Source organism: Pollicipes pollicipes, unplaced genomic scaffold (assembly GCF_011947565.3).
Source record: "Pollicipes pollicipes isolate AB1234 unplaced genomic scaffold, Ppol_2.1 Scaffold_6052;HRSCAF=7182_pilon_pilon_pilon, whole genome shotgun sequence".
In the NCBI taxonomy this organism is placed as follows: domain Eukaryota; kingdom Metazoa; phylum Arthropoda; class Thecostraca; order Pollicipedomorpha; family Pollicipedidae; genus Pollicipes; species Pollicipes pollicipes.
In genome coordinates, this window is record NW_023596805.1 from 619,299 (window position 1) to 636,823 (window position 17,525).

Consider the following 17,525-nt stretch of genomic DNA (forward strand, 5'->3'; position numbering starts at 1 on the left):
CCAAAAGTCAACAAAATGTCAAGACGCTAGTTGCTATTGTGAAGGTTTCTATAAGCGACTTCACAGGTATTGTGTCGAAGCCCGCAGAAATAAAGGGGGGGGGGGGGTTCACCTCTGTTGCTCTGTCGTTAAAGTCAAGAAAAATCGTATCCACAATGACACAACCATGTCACCACATCACGCTGTCGTGGCAAGAATACTATTCCAATGCAAGTGCGAAAAGGGGAGCACCAGTTCACATCCTGTTGTGCTGAAGCAGGCTTTTTATGGTCCGAACGGCTGGGAAACATACTAACGCCGTGAAAATGCAGTGAATGTACCAACTAAACACAAGGCTGTGTGCCTCCAGGGAGATGCACAATCCCAATTGAATCCCATGAACTCTCGAAGCTCCCAGAGGATGCAAGTTTCTTTTTCTTGAAGGTGCGATTATTCCGATTTTCTCTTCGAATAGCTCCTCTGGACGTATCCCCGATTGCTCTTCCTCATTTCAGCTACAACTCATTGCCACGCCACTTTTCTTCATATTTGCTACAGCTCGCGAACGTGTTCGCCGATTGCTGACTTTTACGGCACCTGAGAAGATGAGTATTTTTGGTGAGGGCTGGCGTAACCAGCAAACACTCCAATCCAATAACCATTGCTTTGCCTCACTACGGCCCAACAGAAAACTTTCTTTCGCATGCGCCTTATTTGACGCACTTGTATTTCGGACTGTCTCAGCTTTGAGGTCAACCACCTCAGCCTTGAGGTTAACCACCTGGACCTTAACAGGCGACAGGCTAGATGCTGGGGGAAAGGGGATCGAGTAGGCCAGAGTGTTGTGAAGCATTGAATAAGAGACAGGCAAAGTGGCTGGGAGAAAGCCAGCTTCGGAGAGCTTCAAGAAAGAGCGTTTGCATCATGGGTTTGCTCAGAAGTGAATCAATCACCCCACTTCCCTCCACACTTTGGAACAAGGCTTCAGCGCACGTAGAGCCTGCCGTCTCATTCTCAACATCTACTTCAGGTGTTCCTATAAATGCATCGACCAAATCACCTCCTTGAAGTGGCATGCCAAGCGACGCAGTGACGTCACTACGGAGTTCGCGATTTCCGCCAGGTGGCGCTGGAAGCGGCGCCGTGTTGTCTCATCGCCTCTTCCAATAATGCGACGGCCTGCAAGCAGATAGATGTCAGACATCGACGACACACTCAACAGCATGCCGGTGAGACATGAGCAGCCCCAGCGTTTGGCAGCATGGGCGCAGCCAAGAGGCCCCCTCCCCTCCTCTTAGGCCTGGATTGTTTTTCGTTTTTCACCATCAATGGCTCCCGACAGAAAGTTAAAGATTGGCGTGCTGCGAGCTCACTGAGCTCCAGCGAGGTTGGTGAGCTAAACTCCATTGAGCCCTTGCGTTAAGTGGCATCTCATGGTAGAAAATGGGCTTTTCAAGCATCCCGAAAAGATGTCGATTGAGAGGTTTTAGAGCTCCTTTATTGATGGGGGCGATGAAAGTCCCTAGAGATGTCCAAAGCATAACCTCTGAAGCGCTAACTCGCGAGAGCCAAAATAGCGGCGTTAAGCTACCCGCTACGGAAGTGCGCCCAATGTATGCCTGATGCGCCCAAGGACACGACCGGACAGGGATGCCTTTTGCCAAGGGTCCGGTCTTCAACACGGCTATTTCGTGAATGGCTCGCCAATATTTGCAAGCAGTTGGACAGTCTGGTAGCTCTTAAAATCCGAGATAAAATGGAAACGAGCTTGGCGAAGAAGTAATCAATTATCCAAGCCTTGATCTGCGTGGGTGACGACGTATACTCGCAAACTTATTGCTGAACATTCTGAGACGGATTATTAGCAATTTCACCTAGACCCGCTCCGTCCTTTTACCAACGGCGGTCGGGTCCATGTACTGCCGCTGGAGACGTTGCATTTGTCATGCGCTTTATCAAAAAAAAAAACCGGAGCGAAAACCACATCTTCACTTTAGCATTGAAAAGGGAGAGATGGGCAAGCACCGGGCTGGTAACAACCTGATGGCACCCTACTTCCCAGTTGTGATGCTCCAGTTTTGGTTTGTTTTGGTCAGGACTAGAAACCTTTCAAACAGCGGTGACCTGTTCAGGACCTTGCAATGGAAAAGTGAGTCGGGTGGGAGTGACGCTTTGAGTATCTGGGAGTTACCCGTTACAATGACTTAGGAGTCTTGGCACTGCACGTGAGGGGCCTAAGCGAGGGTCCCGCCAAGGTGGGGGAGGGGGGCGGGGGGGGGGGCACTTAACCCCACTGACAACTGATACATGCAGCTTGCCCCGAATAAGCTACTAAAAATAACACTCCGGGTAGTCACTATGGTGCAGTGGGGGAGAAAAGACGGGCGGATTTCCACGTAGGCTGTCCTGATATGTTTATGCATCGGACCAGGCTATTCCACACCCAAAATATATGTACGGGCATACACATATGTGTATGTTGTTTCCAGGATGTTTTTTATAAGTGCTTTTGTGTCTTCAGGTTCAGATCACTTTCCACGCGGTATCTGCGTCTTTAAGTGAGTTGTATACAAAACATTGCTTTGTACCTCTGCTGCACAAACCCCAAACATCTATTGATTGTTTTCAGCTCAGATTAATGCAGCACGGCACATTTTGAAGCCCATGCAATTGGTTTGGGCATCGCAATTGCGTATCTGTTGAAAGTCTCTTGTTTCTGAATGAAAATGTTTTGTTCCCTTTTTGGTCTCATGCGTTTTGGTTCGTTCAGCTCAGTTCACGACGCACAAAGACTATCTCAAATCCAACTTAAAGTGAACGTGGAGCTAAATCTAAAACAAAGTTGAGCGGAGAAGATTTAGCTTGGGGCGTTTCTACCATGTCTAGTTTGCATATCAGATGAGACTCTACCAGAAGGCAAGCACAAATTAGCGCACAACAAACGACAGGCAGCAAAAGGCTCTAAACCAATCACGCTCCTCAACCTCCTCACCCTCACAACGGTGTCCAGCACTGCTTCATGCTGCTGCCGATAGATGTCCCTGCCGACGCGCCCACTTCTCTTGTAGGGCAGCGGCTCCCCTAAGTGGCTCGGTCCGACAAGTCGGGCCACTTTCTTGGCGATGTAGCTGGACTTGATGGGCAGGTGACCGTACTGGCCGCCGGCGATCGCCGTCAGGACGATCAGCCCGCCAACCGGAAGGGCGTACTGGGGACGCAGGGGTACGGTGGTGACAACGGGTCACAGCGGTGATGCAGGGTTACAGTAGTGGCACCGCGTTGCAGTAATACTGGGTTACAGCGGAGCACCGGGCTACAGTGGTGACAACAAATTACAGTGGAGACACCGGGTTACAGTGGTGGCACCGGGTTACGGCGGTGATACTGGGTTGCAGTGGAGACACCGGGTTACAGTGGTGACAACGGGTTACATTGGTGACACTGGGCTAGAGTGGAGACACCGGGTTAGTGGTGACAACGAGTTACACTGGTGACACTGGGTTACAGTGGTGACAACAAGTTACAGTGGAGACACCAGGTTACAGTGGAGATACCGGGTTATAGTGGCGGCACCGAGTTACAGTGGTGGCACCGGGATACAGTGGTGACACCGGTTTACAGTGGTAAAGCCGGGTTACAGTTATGGCACCGGGTTACAGTGGTGAAACCGGGTCACAGCGGTGACACAGGCTACTTTAGTAACTTGAGATACATTGGTGCCACTGGCCTACTTTGGCACCACTGGGCTACATTGGTGACACCAGGCTACATTGGTGACATCGGGCTACAGAGGTCACAGTGGCGCACGGAGTCAGAGCAATGTCCTTACGTCGGAGAAGTGATAAAGAAATGTAACCCTGACTCGGGCACACGACCGTGATATGAGTTTCGTGTTGTGAACAGGTTTCCGGTTTCAAGGTCGGTTTCCGGCTTTGCTTGCGAGCCGGTTTCTGGTGAACCGGTTTTAGACTGGCGGGACGCGGTCAGAATCGTCACACGTGTCAGACAGGTGACGTGGCGTCAAAGTGGTGACACAGGTCAGACCGGTGGATATGGCGCAGAGCGCTGGCACGCGGGCAGCGTGATCATAACGGGCCGGAGCGTTAGCGTGCCGTTAGAATGGTGACCACAGGGATAAATGGTGCGTCTGATATAGAAAGTGATCTCCCATATATATAACATATATAGATATAAGTGATGTATCTATCACATATCTATCACTATCACTAAGTATCATATCTATCACTATCACAAATGGTGGGAGTAATATCGCGGTTATGTATGTATATATATATATATATATATATATATATATATATATATATATATATATATATATAGGTCAAGGGTTATTGGAACAGAGTTCCGACTCCGTGTCACCACTTCACCTTCATCCGAGGGTGAGGTGGTGACAGTGAGTCGCAATCGTGCCATTGGGTTACCACAGTGGCACTGTCGGCGCCGGTCCCACCATCAGTGTCATGACAGTCAGCCTCGCGTCATGGAGTTACCACAGTGGCGCTGTCGGCGCCGGTCCTACCATCAGAGTCATGACAGTCAGCCTCGTGTCATGGGGTTACCACAGTGGCACTGTCGGCGCCGGTCCCACCATCAGTGTCATGACAGTCCAGCAATCGTGTCATGGGGTTACCACAGGGGCACTGTCGGCGCCGGTCCCACCATCAGTGTCATGACAGCCAGCAACGTGTCATGGGGTTACCACAGGGGCACTGTCGGCGCCGGTCCCACCATCAGTGTCATGACAGCCAGCAACGTGTCATGGGGTTACCACAGCGGCACTGTCGGCGCCGGTCCCACCATCAGTGTCATGACAGTCAGCCGGACCCCGCGTCCGCTCCTCACGACCGCCAGTTTCTCGTGCGAGAAGAACTGTTACCGGTGAGATCAGTCTCTGCGGTGCTGACCAGCTGCAGCGGTCTCCGCCCGTGCGCACCGATGATGATGATGATATTTGGTTTTAAGGGCGCTTCGACTGCCTTGGCCATTTGGCGCCTCTAGCGTGCGAGGTCAGTACGAGGCCGGTGGTCTCACCCACTGCTAAAGGAGCGACGTCCCCTGACAGCGCGCCAGCAAGAGGCACCCTGCAGAGTGAAGCTCAATGCTCTACAGCTCTGGTAATCGGGATCCCCAGACCTGTTGTGGTTGCCCTAATGACCCGTCATGGTGGTTCCTGTGACCTGTCGTGGTGACCTTAGTGACCTGCCGGGATCGTCCTAGTGACCTGCCGCGGTGGTCCCCGTGATCTGCCGTGGTGGTCCTCGTGGCCTGCCATGATGACCTTAGTGACCTGCCGTGATGGTCCCCGTGACCTGCCGTGGCTGTCCCCGTGACCTGCCATGATGACCCTGGTGACCTGCCGTGATGGCCCAAGTGACATGTCGTGGCGTGGCGTGTCGTAATGGTCTCAGTGACCTGCTGTGGTGGTCTCTGAGACTTACCGTGATGGCCGTAGTGACCTGTCGTGATGGCCTTAGTGACCTGCCGGGATCGTCCTAGTGACCTGCTGTGGTGGTCCCCGCGATCTGCGCAATGGTTCCTGGGATCTGCCAAATAGGTATTCCAAAAAACGTCTTGCTCTTTGGAAAATATCGGGAGGTTTCCAATACGAGTGGCCATGTGATGTCATGTCATTTGCCCTGGTAAACAAGTGTGGGATGAAGCAGAAGCTAGGCCAGTGGAGGCGACCTTATGGTCATGACTAACATGACCTTACGGCCAAGACACCGAGGGCGGAGGATTTCTGTGTAATTAGAATCAGTAGCATGCAGGCTTCCCCTCTTAGATCGCACATCGCACCCCGTTAACACATGGCCGGCACACTACGTCACGTTATCACGAATTCCAAACATCGAAATTTACATATGTCCATGCGGCATGGAGACGGCAGCATGTATTGTTTTGCTGTCCACGGCCGCGCTTATGCTCCGCCGCTCCCCCTGACAGCGGTGGTGCTATCGTGATCTTTTCTCAAACTCGGTCACTGCTTCTCATCTCATCAATTCAGTCGAGTGGATAATGCAGATGAGGCAGACACGGCCGTACAATTAAGAGATACGCTGGAAGGATCGACAGCGCCGGTCGGGTGCAACGAAGTAAGCAGCTGGGACACGTTTTGTAACATTTCGTCCATGTGTCCGTCAGTGTACCGATTTCAAAATGCATGCAAATAGGGTGTGATCAAAAATGAAGCCAAAAGGCTACGCTGGGCAGTACTGGAATACATAAGGATAAATCAACTTCAATAAATTTCAAGTTAAACAAACGGAGACAGCCAGCATCGGCAAGTTGTGCTCCGTCTCACACCAGCGATCCTAGTGGTAAAGTTCAGAGCTTTTGCTTAATGGTAGAACTTTCTGTAAGCAGAAGTGCATGTTTGTCGATAGTATTGAGGGAAAACCTGCGCTGGCGGTAAACGAGTTCATCTTGATGTACTCCGGTTATTGCTTCACGTAGAACTGCCACCCTGCCGCGCCGAGCACGTGCCTGCGAGCGACCATTTACAAGTTTGGATTGCTGAATGTCATGTATTTGAATTCACGGACCAGCGTGCTTTATGAGGCTGATTCAGTATAGTATTCAAATTCAAAACGCCGAGGCACTGGAATTGCGCTCACCTGCCGCCGCGATGCATCATTACCCCAGTGGCCGAGTGTGACAATTAGACGCCAACAATCCCATGGACAGAATAGAATCCGAGTCAGTCATAGGATCCGTTCGTAAATAACAGAAGCGTAATGGCAACGCCAGATGGCAGAGGCCGTACCCATGCGGACCGGACGATGTGAACGGACACCGCGGCACGCCAGGGAGACAGAGATGGGGCAGGGCAGTGGGGAGCGGTGCGCCAGGGAGATAGAGATGGGGCAGGGCAGTGGGGAGCGGCGCGCCAGGGAGATAGAGATGGGGCAGGGCAGTGGGGAGCGACGTACCAGGGAGACAGAGACGAGGCAGGGCAGTGGGGAGCGACGCGCCAGGGAGACAGAGATGGGGCAGGGCAGTGGGGAGCGGCGCGCCAGGGAGACACAGATGGGACAGGGCAGTGGGGAGCGACACGCCAGGGAGACACAGACGGGCAGGGCAATGGGGAGCGGCGCGCCAGGGAGACACAGACGGGCAAGGCAGTGGGGTGCGACGCGCCAGGAAGACAGAGACGGGCATGGCAGTGGGGAGCGACGCGCCAGGGAGACAGAGATGGGACAGGGCAGTGGGGAGCGGCGCGCCAGGGAGACAGAGATGGAGCAGAGCAGCGGGGAGCCGAGAGACAGAACACGTGTGGATCAGCAGCGCACGTTGGGACACAGCGATGCGTACTCCGAGATAGGAGAACAGAAACACGAAACCTTGAAAAAGGTGACGACGGGTCGGAACCTAGACGCGCCCCTGCTCCTCAAGACTGTCTCAACCCGCATCAGCCTTGACAACAGATATCTGACCGCGTGGTTCGCAGAAGGGCGCGTTCGGAGCCCTCCAGAGTCTCTGCGTCTAACGCGATACCCCGCTGGCGGGCACTGCACTGACGAATCGCCCGACCACGCTGTAGGCTGGCAGGCTGCCAGAGGCACACTTCTAGGCGCCGCCGCTCTCCTCGACCGAACGGCACCACTCGGCACCACTCGACCGAACGGCACCACTCGGCTGCACTGAGTGGTGCTCGCCGTTTGTGTTCCAGCTACAGTCCGGGCGCCGCCCGTATCAGAAGTCAACTGTTTGGTTGAATTCGCCCTGCGCTGGTAATTACACGGTCAAAATATGACCCCGCAGGTTTTAGAGCTTCACGGCGTGCCGATAAGGAACTAGGCGCAGATGAAAATACATGATGACGTCATGAACCCTATTTTCAACTGCTCTTCAATTCAGTGTGCGGGCTATGATGTTTGAGAATCATTCGTCAGAAAGTGAGACACCGTTATCTTTCTGGAACATGCACCAATATAGCATTCAAGGGCAATTAGGTCAATCAAGTGGAAAGCCACGCTGTTTTCTCGCAACCCGTATGTCAAACTCAAGGTCAAATCCGGTTACTTGGTGTAACCTTTGATCTTTGACGAAAATACGGCATCATTGATTTTCTTTATACCGATATGCATTTAAAGTCCAGTTCATTGTTATTCAGGTAAAAGAGAAATAGATGGGATCTCTTCTAGATCAGTGGCAAATCGAATTTGATCATTGGCAGATCACGCCCGGCGACACGTCATGAGCCAGCCGACATCACGCCCGGCGGCATTTCATGAGCCAGTCGACATGAGATATCGGATCACAGGGCGCGATCGGCTCACTCCGCGCATTTCTTTATTCATGCGATTGACTCTCCTCATCCATGCAATTGTGTTTCTTTTGTCATGCAAGTGCTGAGCCGGGGGCTGAGCGTCCCCCGCTCCTGCCCACCCGCTGCTGCTGCTGCTGCTGCTGCTGCTGCTGCTGCTGCCACTTGCCTGGGTGAGCTAATCGGGTACAAAAACGACGACGCAGGAAGGTGCGCAGAGCTTTGAACTGAAGTGTTCTGCAATGATCCTAAATATATGTTCAGTTCACTTGACCCTTGACAACATCACGCTGGTGAGCGAATTGGTCACAGTTGCAGGGGCTGCTCGAAACGCAACGGTTCAAGAAGAGACGAAAGAAGTTGGATGCTGTCACGACAGGTGTGACAAAACCTTTGTCTACTGGTCACCGACTTGTAAAAAAAACATCACCATGTTATCGCACAAGACGCAGTCCAAAGCTCCTATTGAAAAAATCACGCGACTTTACGTTACACACCCATTCGCGGCATACTTTAAAAAAGTCAACGGCCTCGGCAGCAAAATATCAGTATCATCGGCGATAATATCGATATCATATCATCGGTGATAAACACACTCTTTCAACAGCCGCGGTACATGGACGCCAGGGAAAGGGACTACCCGTGCTAGAAAGTTTCCACCCAAGTCTAAAAAAACGCACTGCTTTGCCTATGGCTGCTCGATGTAGTAGACCCAACTCAACGGATGTAACTCGACTCAAGAGATTAACTTTCTCCCACGTGTCAAGATATTGAAAATTGGGGCATGAAACTGGGATGGCACTGCCTCGCGAGCTTTCATACGGAAGCCTAATGTGACAAAGTAGGGGTACCGTTAAACGCCTGGTGGAATGTGCGAAAATGTCTAATGCCCGAAACGAGATTGTTGAAAGCCGGCAGACGTTCGCCTCTTGATTCTATCGCTCTCATCTAAAGCCGGTTTCTACCAGTTTTTCCGGCCCGGAATACCGCGGAGCGTCGACCGAAATACGGGCCGGGGGTACCTCTGGCGGGGTGATGAGCCAAGGATCAGCTGACCACTGCCGGCTTCCCGGCCGGTGTTCACCCACCGGCCGGCAGCGGTCCGACCGGGTTGGCCGGGCAGCTGACCTCAGATCAACCTTCGATCTTGCCGGGCGCCGACGAGGGGCCCGAATGGGCCGGGCATTTATTTTGAAGCGTGCATTTCACATGGAAGTGGGACCAAGAGGGCAGGCGATACGAAAACTATGCAGGCATTTGTAAGACAGGTATACATTGAAGTGTTCGGACTCAACAATGATTGAAGCAACCGTTGGCCGTGTAAAATGCTTGGTCCGCTTCCGCGGCAGATATTAGAGATAAAAGAAGCACTTGAAACACATATCCTCAACCTACACCTGTACAATCATACAACATTAGTGTGTCATTTACGCCGTCAGGCGGCTTTCTTGTTGCCTCAACATCATAAAGACATGTTTGCACTAACTCAGGGCCACATGAGTGGATAAAATGCAGATATAAAAAGGTCTGATGTAAAATATTCACCCGGTTATCAGTAAACTTCCCTTTGTAATCGGGAGTTCTTCGTATGGTGGTGTGGAAAGCTGCACACCACCTTGAACATTGGTGAGGAAAATACACGTCAACATGGAGATGCAATCATCCGTTCTAGGATATTTTCTGCAATATTCTCAATAGAGAATGACCACACATGGGAGTATTGTTTTTTGAAAGTTATTTAACGACAGGCAACCCCGACAGTGCGCCCTGTGCCATTGTGAACTTCTCGTCAGGTCTGTCACATTTCGGTTTGTCGGGTCCAGATGCCTTCTGCAGGTCTGGCGACAAGTTCAGTTCATTCCCTCCCGATTGGTCCGCCCGGCTTTCCGGCCAGAGACATTGGCGGAAACCAGCCTATATCCCAATCACGACTAGCTTCCCAGTTGGAAGCCGCTTTGTTGAATGGATGCTTTGCCACACGAAAACCAGTGTTTTGATTTGGTCGTCTGGTCAGGTTTTTCTCTATGGCAGAAATCCCCGCCAACACGAGTGTATAACAGGTCATCAAGTTTTGCGTAGCTTTGTTGCCTCCAAGGCTGCCAGGTAATGCAGTAGCCTTAAAAACCAGTTGTTTACGTAACAACACGAACGTTACAGGGATCACACCCTGGCAGAACAGGATGTGTCGTACCTGATCGGACTCCAATACAAGTTAGTGAACAGATGCGTAACAACGAAGCTGGTGCAGTGCTCTACGAAGCACAGGGCAGAAATGCATAAACTCGTGCGGTTCACTCGTACCTTATCTGGCATGCATATGCACATACTTAACCTCTGAGCAAACACTTCCGTAATTTGGTATTTTTATCAGTTTAACCTTGCTGTTTCATTTCCACTCGTATGGACACCTTTAATCTACATGACAGCTGATGAAATCCCAAAACAGACCTGAATTTGAAAGATAGATTTGAAAAAAATGCCTGAACGCGGAAGGAAGACGGAGCTACAAACAAAATCGGCCCTGGGGAGAAACGCCTGTCAGTTGCTGTTACCTTCATAAGCATACCTGCTCGAGTATCTAAAGTAATTTCCAAGACCGGTCAATGTTGTGCAAAATATTGAGTTGACGGCTTAGTTGCATAATATACTTAGTTGCATAATACCTACGGCGCAGAATAAACAACAAAGAATTTGAGCCAGATAATTTCATGCCCTTGTATTAACATTGGTCTGCATTAAGCCATGCCCTTGTATTAACATCAGTGACGTAGCTTATCTTCAGCGACGATTTTAGAACTAATAGTATATGACTTCACGTAAAGTCGTTGAAATGTAATTTGACACAATCTACGCGACTCGGGGTGGATGGCAGGTACGTTAGACTGATCAAAACATATCCTCCTCCAAGACATCGTTCCACGATCTCGGTGCGGAGCCCCGGTCGGTTCCAAGATCAAGGTCATAATTTCGGACGGAGAGGTTCGATCGCATCCGGCAGTGATTCAGCGATCGATTCGGTTCGCCAATCAAATCCGGCAGTGATTCGCCGATCGATTCGGTTTACCAGTCGAATCGTTCGATTTCCCACTGATCTAGAAGAGATTTGATGAATTGCTTTAAGCCTGAAAGGCAAAAACATTGGTCTTGAAATGGATTTCGGTTTCAAGAAAATCGGAGACGCTGTTTTTTCAGAAAATAAAGTCAAAGGTTTAACTAGGTCACTATAGAACATATCATACTAGCGTTCCTAAGCCTAGCGTTTATTCGTACTGATTCCCAATTCGGTTCCGTCGCCTTCCACAGGAACCTCACTCTGAAATGCCCGGAAAGAAGCAAAAACGGGAGAGCAAAACTGACGGTTTTTCGTCAGACCGGACAGAAAAGCCAACACACTTCACCCTGGAGGCATTTTTGTTTCGTCATCACCTGTCCCGCTCCTCCTTATCCGATTTTTTAGCATTTCAGATTTCGTAGCAAACCAAGTCTGCGTCTAACATTGCTAGCGTTAAAAGCGTTGTTAGGTGCCTTATCGACCTGGAATGTGATTTTGACCACTGTTTCAGAAAACCTGCATTTAGCTCCCCGATGCACTCACCCCAAAAATGAGGCTCCGCAAGCTGTTTTCGCCTGATCAAGTCAATAAAACAGGATAACAAGTGACGTCATCGCGTATTTTTCTCTGCATGTATTTTCTTATCGGCATGCCGGACGGCTCCCAAGCTTACAGATTAAAAAACGGTTTGATTGCTTCAAAGTCACGTCCTCGTCGTTTCTTTTTAAATGCAGGTGCCGCGTTGTCCTCCGGCCACATTGTGAAATGCCTCATGGAAGAAACTTTGGCGTTGGAAAAGTGAAGGGTTCGCCTTGTGTAGACTCAGATTACGCCTCCACCCCTCTCACAACGGTGTGTCTCCGCGACATCATCCCGAAACGAAATCAGGGTTTTAGAAACGTTTGGTTGGCTGACCTCAGTCTGAGTCAGTGGCGAGGTCAGGCGGGAGCTCCTAGCGCAATGCCCGCCCATTCCTATCCCCTCACCCTGGAGGAGGCGGACGCCCACTGGGCCGGAGCATCGGCACTTTTCACGCCTGACGGCGACTTCTGAAATGGCGCGAACCGTGCAGTCAGCTGGGAGCCATGGAAATTGCGCGCGACTCTGTGGGATTGCGCGCGCCTCTGTGGGATTGTTCGCGGCTCTGTGGGATTGAGCGCGCCTCTGTGGAATTGTGCGTGCCCTTGTGGCATTGCGCGCGTGCGCGCCTCAAACTGTCAGCAATTTCGGTCTCCCCAAACTAAGTAAAATCCCAAGCGCTAATGAGTCACTGCCGTCGTCCCAGATCACCTGGCATACATAAAAAATGTCAGAATCCTGAACTCCTGGCCTGCACACTATATTGCACACGTTGGCAAACCTGCATTTCTTTACTATTTTACTGAATGGCTTACGCAAAATGAACAGCTGCGGTCAAGCATACGCAAGGGTTAAATTTGGGTGCCAGTAAGAGCGCCTATTACACGTATTCAACACAGAAAGCGTCCGGCAAATGGTTAACCTATTGATGTATTTGCAAACGCGGCTTGACTGGCACTTGAATTAAACTTTTGTCGGCCATTTTTGCAACCTCCATTGCTTTGCTGTGGGCAATGTTCTTTCAGCTTACTGTTTTGAGCCTCAGATGTCTATTGTCCTGTTGTGGCGTAACGATCGGCAGTGCATTGCGACTGGTGAAAATTCACAAAATGCCGCATTGTCAGTCATGAACAAAATGTTTATGCTGACAGCGTTGCCGGACTGATGTAGCCCGGACGCGTGGGAGCATGCGCCAAAAACCAGACAGAACGGACAGCAGCACTCAGCAAAATGCCCACGGGTGCGTGCACGAATGCGCTCCGAAGAGGGCTTTATTGGAAGCCGTTCAAATTCACGCGTCGCATTCCTTCAATCGAGTCCAATACCAGAGGACAGGGCACACGACTTTTCATAATCGTTCGGGCCGTTTATTGCTGCGGATGGGGCCTGTCTAAGCCCCAGCCCATCTAAGATGCCAACCTGCCAGTTCTGCGCAGACGAATGCAATTGGTGTCCTTAGAGTATACCGTTATATGTTTGAAACCTAACGGCTTTTGCATTATTTCGGGGAGGAGCAGGATCTTCTCGGTTTCAACGGAACTTTTGTGACATCATATTAGGGCTGTGGTGGTGGACCTGTCGAAGCATTTTCATCGCATTTAAAAGCGCCGAACACCACTTGCCACAGAAGAAACTGCAAATTTCTACCTCACCAATGAAAAAACGACCAGCGCAGGCTCCTAAAAAGACATCCAATCTCGAAAAAGTTCACGAGCTCACTCGTGAGCTCACTGAGCTCACGAGAAAGACCAAAGGCCGATGGGGAAGGCTGCAGAGCGATCGCGAGCGCTCTGTTGATGAACACGCAGATCCCAGGAAACAGCGAAGGTGATCCAAGCGAAGAAAACTTCAGGCCAATGTGAAAGGCATTTAAACGACCGAGGGTGCCACGGCAGTTCAACAGAGGCCCCATTTTCTCAGCGCTTCCCATTTCGAGCGAGTGGGAGGAACTCAATAGCAGTGCGGTGGCCACCTAGAAGATGAGGAGTTCCCCAGTAGGTTAACATGCAGGACTCCCCGACCAGAACTCAGAGCCCTCGGAGGAAACGGGAAGACCTCAAAAACAGTGTGGAGAGCACTTGCGCCTGTGTAGATGAAAATACAGGGTCCCGGTAACAGCGTGATGTTCTTCCAGCAAATATGAATTACCCAAGCTCAATACGGGGGTCCCTGAGGGATGCAGAGTGCCCGAGCAGGTTGACAGAAAGCCTCCTGACAAGAGTGTCCTTACACCCCTAGGGCCCTACGCAAGTGGCAACAAAGTAGACGAGCCCTAACTTGCATACTTGTTTTGTATGACCCCCAGCAACAGCGCAGGATCCCGGATCGAGTGGAAGGCGCCAGTGATCAATGTGAAGGGCCTCTGAGCAACCGAGAGTTCTCCGACAGGTTAACACACGGGGCCCTGGCAACATCGCTCAGAGCCTTCCAGGCGACTGGGGAGAACCCGTGAGAGGCCTACCAGCGATCCGAGGTGCCCCGGTAAGCTGACATGTAGTGTCACCGGTAACAGCGCTAAGTATGATGCGTGCATCTTAAAGAGCTCAAAACGTCTTTCACCACGGCCTTCTAAATCAGACAAAAAAGTGTTTGCTCATTGGCTCTCCATTGTTATTTGCCATTTTCGGCCATCGATTCTCGCTCCTGGACGGCTGCCGACCGAATACGTTCAGTTGGTTTCACTTTGTGTAAAAACCCGCGCCCGCTCGGTCAGTTGTCAGAGCTCAAGGGGGGGGGGGGATAAGATACCGTGACCAAAGACTCCTCTGGATCCGCCGCCGGGGAAATGTCGGGTCAAAGGAGAAGGAATTGCCAAGGGCCGGGGTTGACATGTTAGAAGGACCCTGTTTCCGTGAGAAGTGAGCACGCGACCTGTTCTCTATCAATTTGCTTGATATCGAAAAATAACCCTTTGGCGCCCCTCGAAAAAGGACAATATCCGCCGCATTCATGAGCCACTGGCAACACCATTAAACATGCACTGATACGCAGCATCAACAAAAACATGACATGATGCGAAAACAATTTAGCATCCTCAGATCACACAAGCAAATGGTGGATGATATCGTGGGATAGTCACATGGCTGGACACGGGCTGAGCTGTACAGTACCTCGCAATTGTGCGTTTGTGTCGCCGTTGCACTAACTGTGGGCCAATGATTCGTTGTTCACAGTGCTGCTCTCACCTCCCAGTTTTCCAGAAGACTAGGTCTGGCGAATAGGTTGAGTACGCGGCTGACGAAATTGAGGAGCGCGCTGCATGGCGTCAACAAGCAGAGCGCCAATATGATGAGCTGACTAATTTGCATGATAGAAAGCCAGACGCCCCTTTAATGTCCGGTAAGTTCAGGTCAGGTCAGGTCAGGTCAGGTCAGGACAGAAAAGGACGGGATGGGGGGGCGGTCGGGTCGGGTCGGGTCGGGTCGGGTCGGGTCGGGTCGGGTCGGGTCGGGTCGGGTCGGTCGGGTCCAGTCGGGTCGCGTCGAAAGATCGGGACAGGAGACCTCGACTTAACGTCCCCGAGGCCGGCAGGCGACTGTGAGGCGAGCACAACCCAGGATCCTACCGGCTCCACGTCCACGCCTCCACTGACCGGCCTCCGGCCACACTCCGCCCGACCCTGGGCCCAGGTGATTACGGGCAGCGCGACCTGACTGGCCGCTCAGTGGCGTCACCTGCGGTGACAGCGCCAGCCCCAGCCACCCGGAGTCAGCACCAGCTCCACAGCATCAGGTCTAGTCGCCGGGTGTCAGCGCCAGCTCCAGTCGCCGGGCGCCAGTACCAGTCACTGGGCGTCAGCGCCAGCTCCGGTCACCGGGCGCCAGCACCAGCTCCACAGCGCCAGCTCCAGTCACCGGGCGTCAGCGCCAGCTCCAGTCATCCAGCGTCAGCGTCAGCTCCAGTCAACGGGCATCAGCGCCAGCTCCAGTCACCGGGCGCCAGCATCAGCTCCACAGCACCAGCTCCAGTCCCCGAGCGTCAACGCCAGCTCCAGTCACCTAGCAGCGCCGGCTACTCCACTGTCTGCCTGCCTGTCCGCCGCCCTGCTGGCGGCTTGCCCATCGCACTGACGAAATTAAATTACAAATGGAAAACCAGTATTCCGGGCGTTCAATACAATGTTGACGCCCCACAACGTGACCGTCTTGCTCGGCTTACTTGCGGCAGTCTATCGACTTGGGTTTATATGTTGGCATACATGTTTTATGGCATTGGGAGGTGAGACTTAAATCACCCTGTCTTTTACCGTTACAGTGTACCGCTCAGCATGGCAGTTTTGCGCCGTGCGGTTTGGCTTTCAAAACATTTCCATGAAGGATTTGGACTCAAAATGAAAAGAGGACGGATCACAGGACTACTTTAAACGGAAGGCAATGGGGAGATGTTCTTTTTTTGTAATTTCACGAGAGCTTCATTCCGACCCCGCTTAAGAGGAATACCTTTCGATCAGTCCAAATGGGCGAATGCGCAGCACGCAAGCGCGCCGGAATAAAGACCACGTGGCCAGCTTTCGAGAGCGGCTCGTTACTGCGGAAGAATATCTTGCTTCAGATCGTCTTGCCGCTTTGCCGTTACCTGTTGTCGCGTTACCTGTTGTCGCGCATGGCGTGACTGCTGTATCGTTGAGCTTCTCTCCGATGACATTTTGAGGATCTGGTCCAGTCCGGTCCAGTCCGGTACACCAGCCTAGACCTAATCAAAAAATGCCTGTCACGCTTCTGAGCGATGTAAACGGGTTCCCGTCTCATGTTTGACATAAAATGTGTCTTTTCCGTTGAGGGATACATCAACCGGTAGAATAACCACACGTGAAAGCAGTGAGCCCTGCCGGTTTACTGGATTACCACAATTGTAATGCATGAAAAAATGGCTATCCACTAGGAGACGTGCAATGTTATACAGTCAGGTAGAATTGCCCAGTTCAAGAAATTAGAAATTAGCAACATGGATGCCCAAGTTTTAAAAATGCATTCAGCTCGCTGAATCCACTTTGATGACGTCATATGACGCAAGACGGGGGGGGGGGGGCTCAGGGGACATCAAGACGCCACAGGCGGACAATGCCGCGGGAAAAGCACCTTACACTCATGAAACCTCCATGAAACTTTACCAACCATCAACCACCACCATCAACCCAATCTGGACGCTTGCCCCCATCACGATGCACATTTTAGTGACCTTAGCTCGTGTGCTTGGTATTCCACCCCTTGAAGGACGGGCGGAGTGAACTGGGAGCGGAGCGGAGTGGACCGAAAGCTGAGAGGAGTGGAAGTGTCAGTCACTTCTGGTATTGTTTCGATAAAGGCGTGGTGCCGAAATATCAGCCCAACTATATCTCCATTCTCCTAGCTTCCTCCGAGGAATATGGCTAATACTACTGTCTTGTTTGTGTCATATATATATATATATATATATATATATATATATATGTGTGTATATATATATGTGTGTGTATATATATATATATATATATATATATATAATCCATCTATATCATGGATTCGGGTCAAAGTTCAGTAAACATGCTGCCCAAGGCTTGATCAAGATTAAAAGTGACCACCATCACTATTGGATCCCTGTGGGATAAGAAATCGAAGACGATGGCACACCCCTATCCGTAAGGTTTAA

General features: G+C 51.3%; 1 protein-coding gene across 1 annotated transcript in view; it reads right to left on the minus strand.

Moving 5' to 3' along the window:
• Positions 1 to 17,525, minus strand: part of LOC119104861 (uncharacterized) — a 32,703-nt gene continuing 15,178 nt past the window's right edge. Inside the window, exons 2-4 of the mRNA XM_037228589.1 lie at positions 2,972 to 3,187; positions 1,040 to 1,158; positions 1 to 576 (exon numbers count right to left, since the gene is read on the minus strand). Coding sequence (XP_037084484.1) covers positions 1,078 to 1,158; positions 2,972 to 3,187 — 297 coding nt within the window. The 3' untranslated portion in view covers positions 1 to 576; positions 1,040 to 1,077. The remainder of the gene's footprint in view (positions 577 to 1,039; positions 1,159 to 2,971; positions 3,188 to 17,525) is intronic.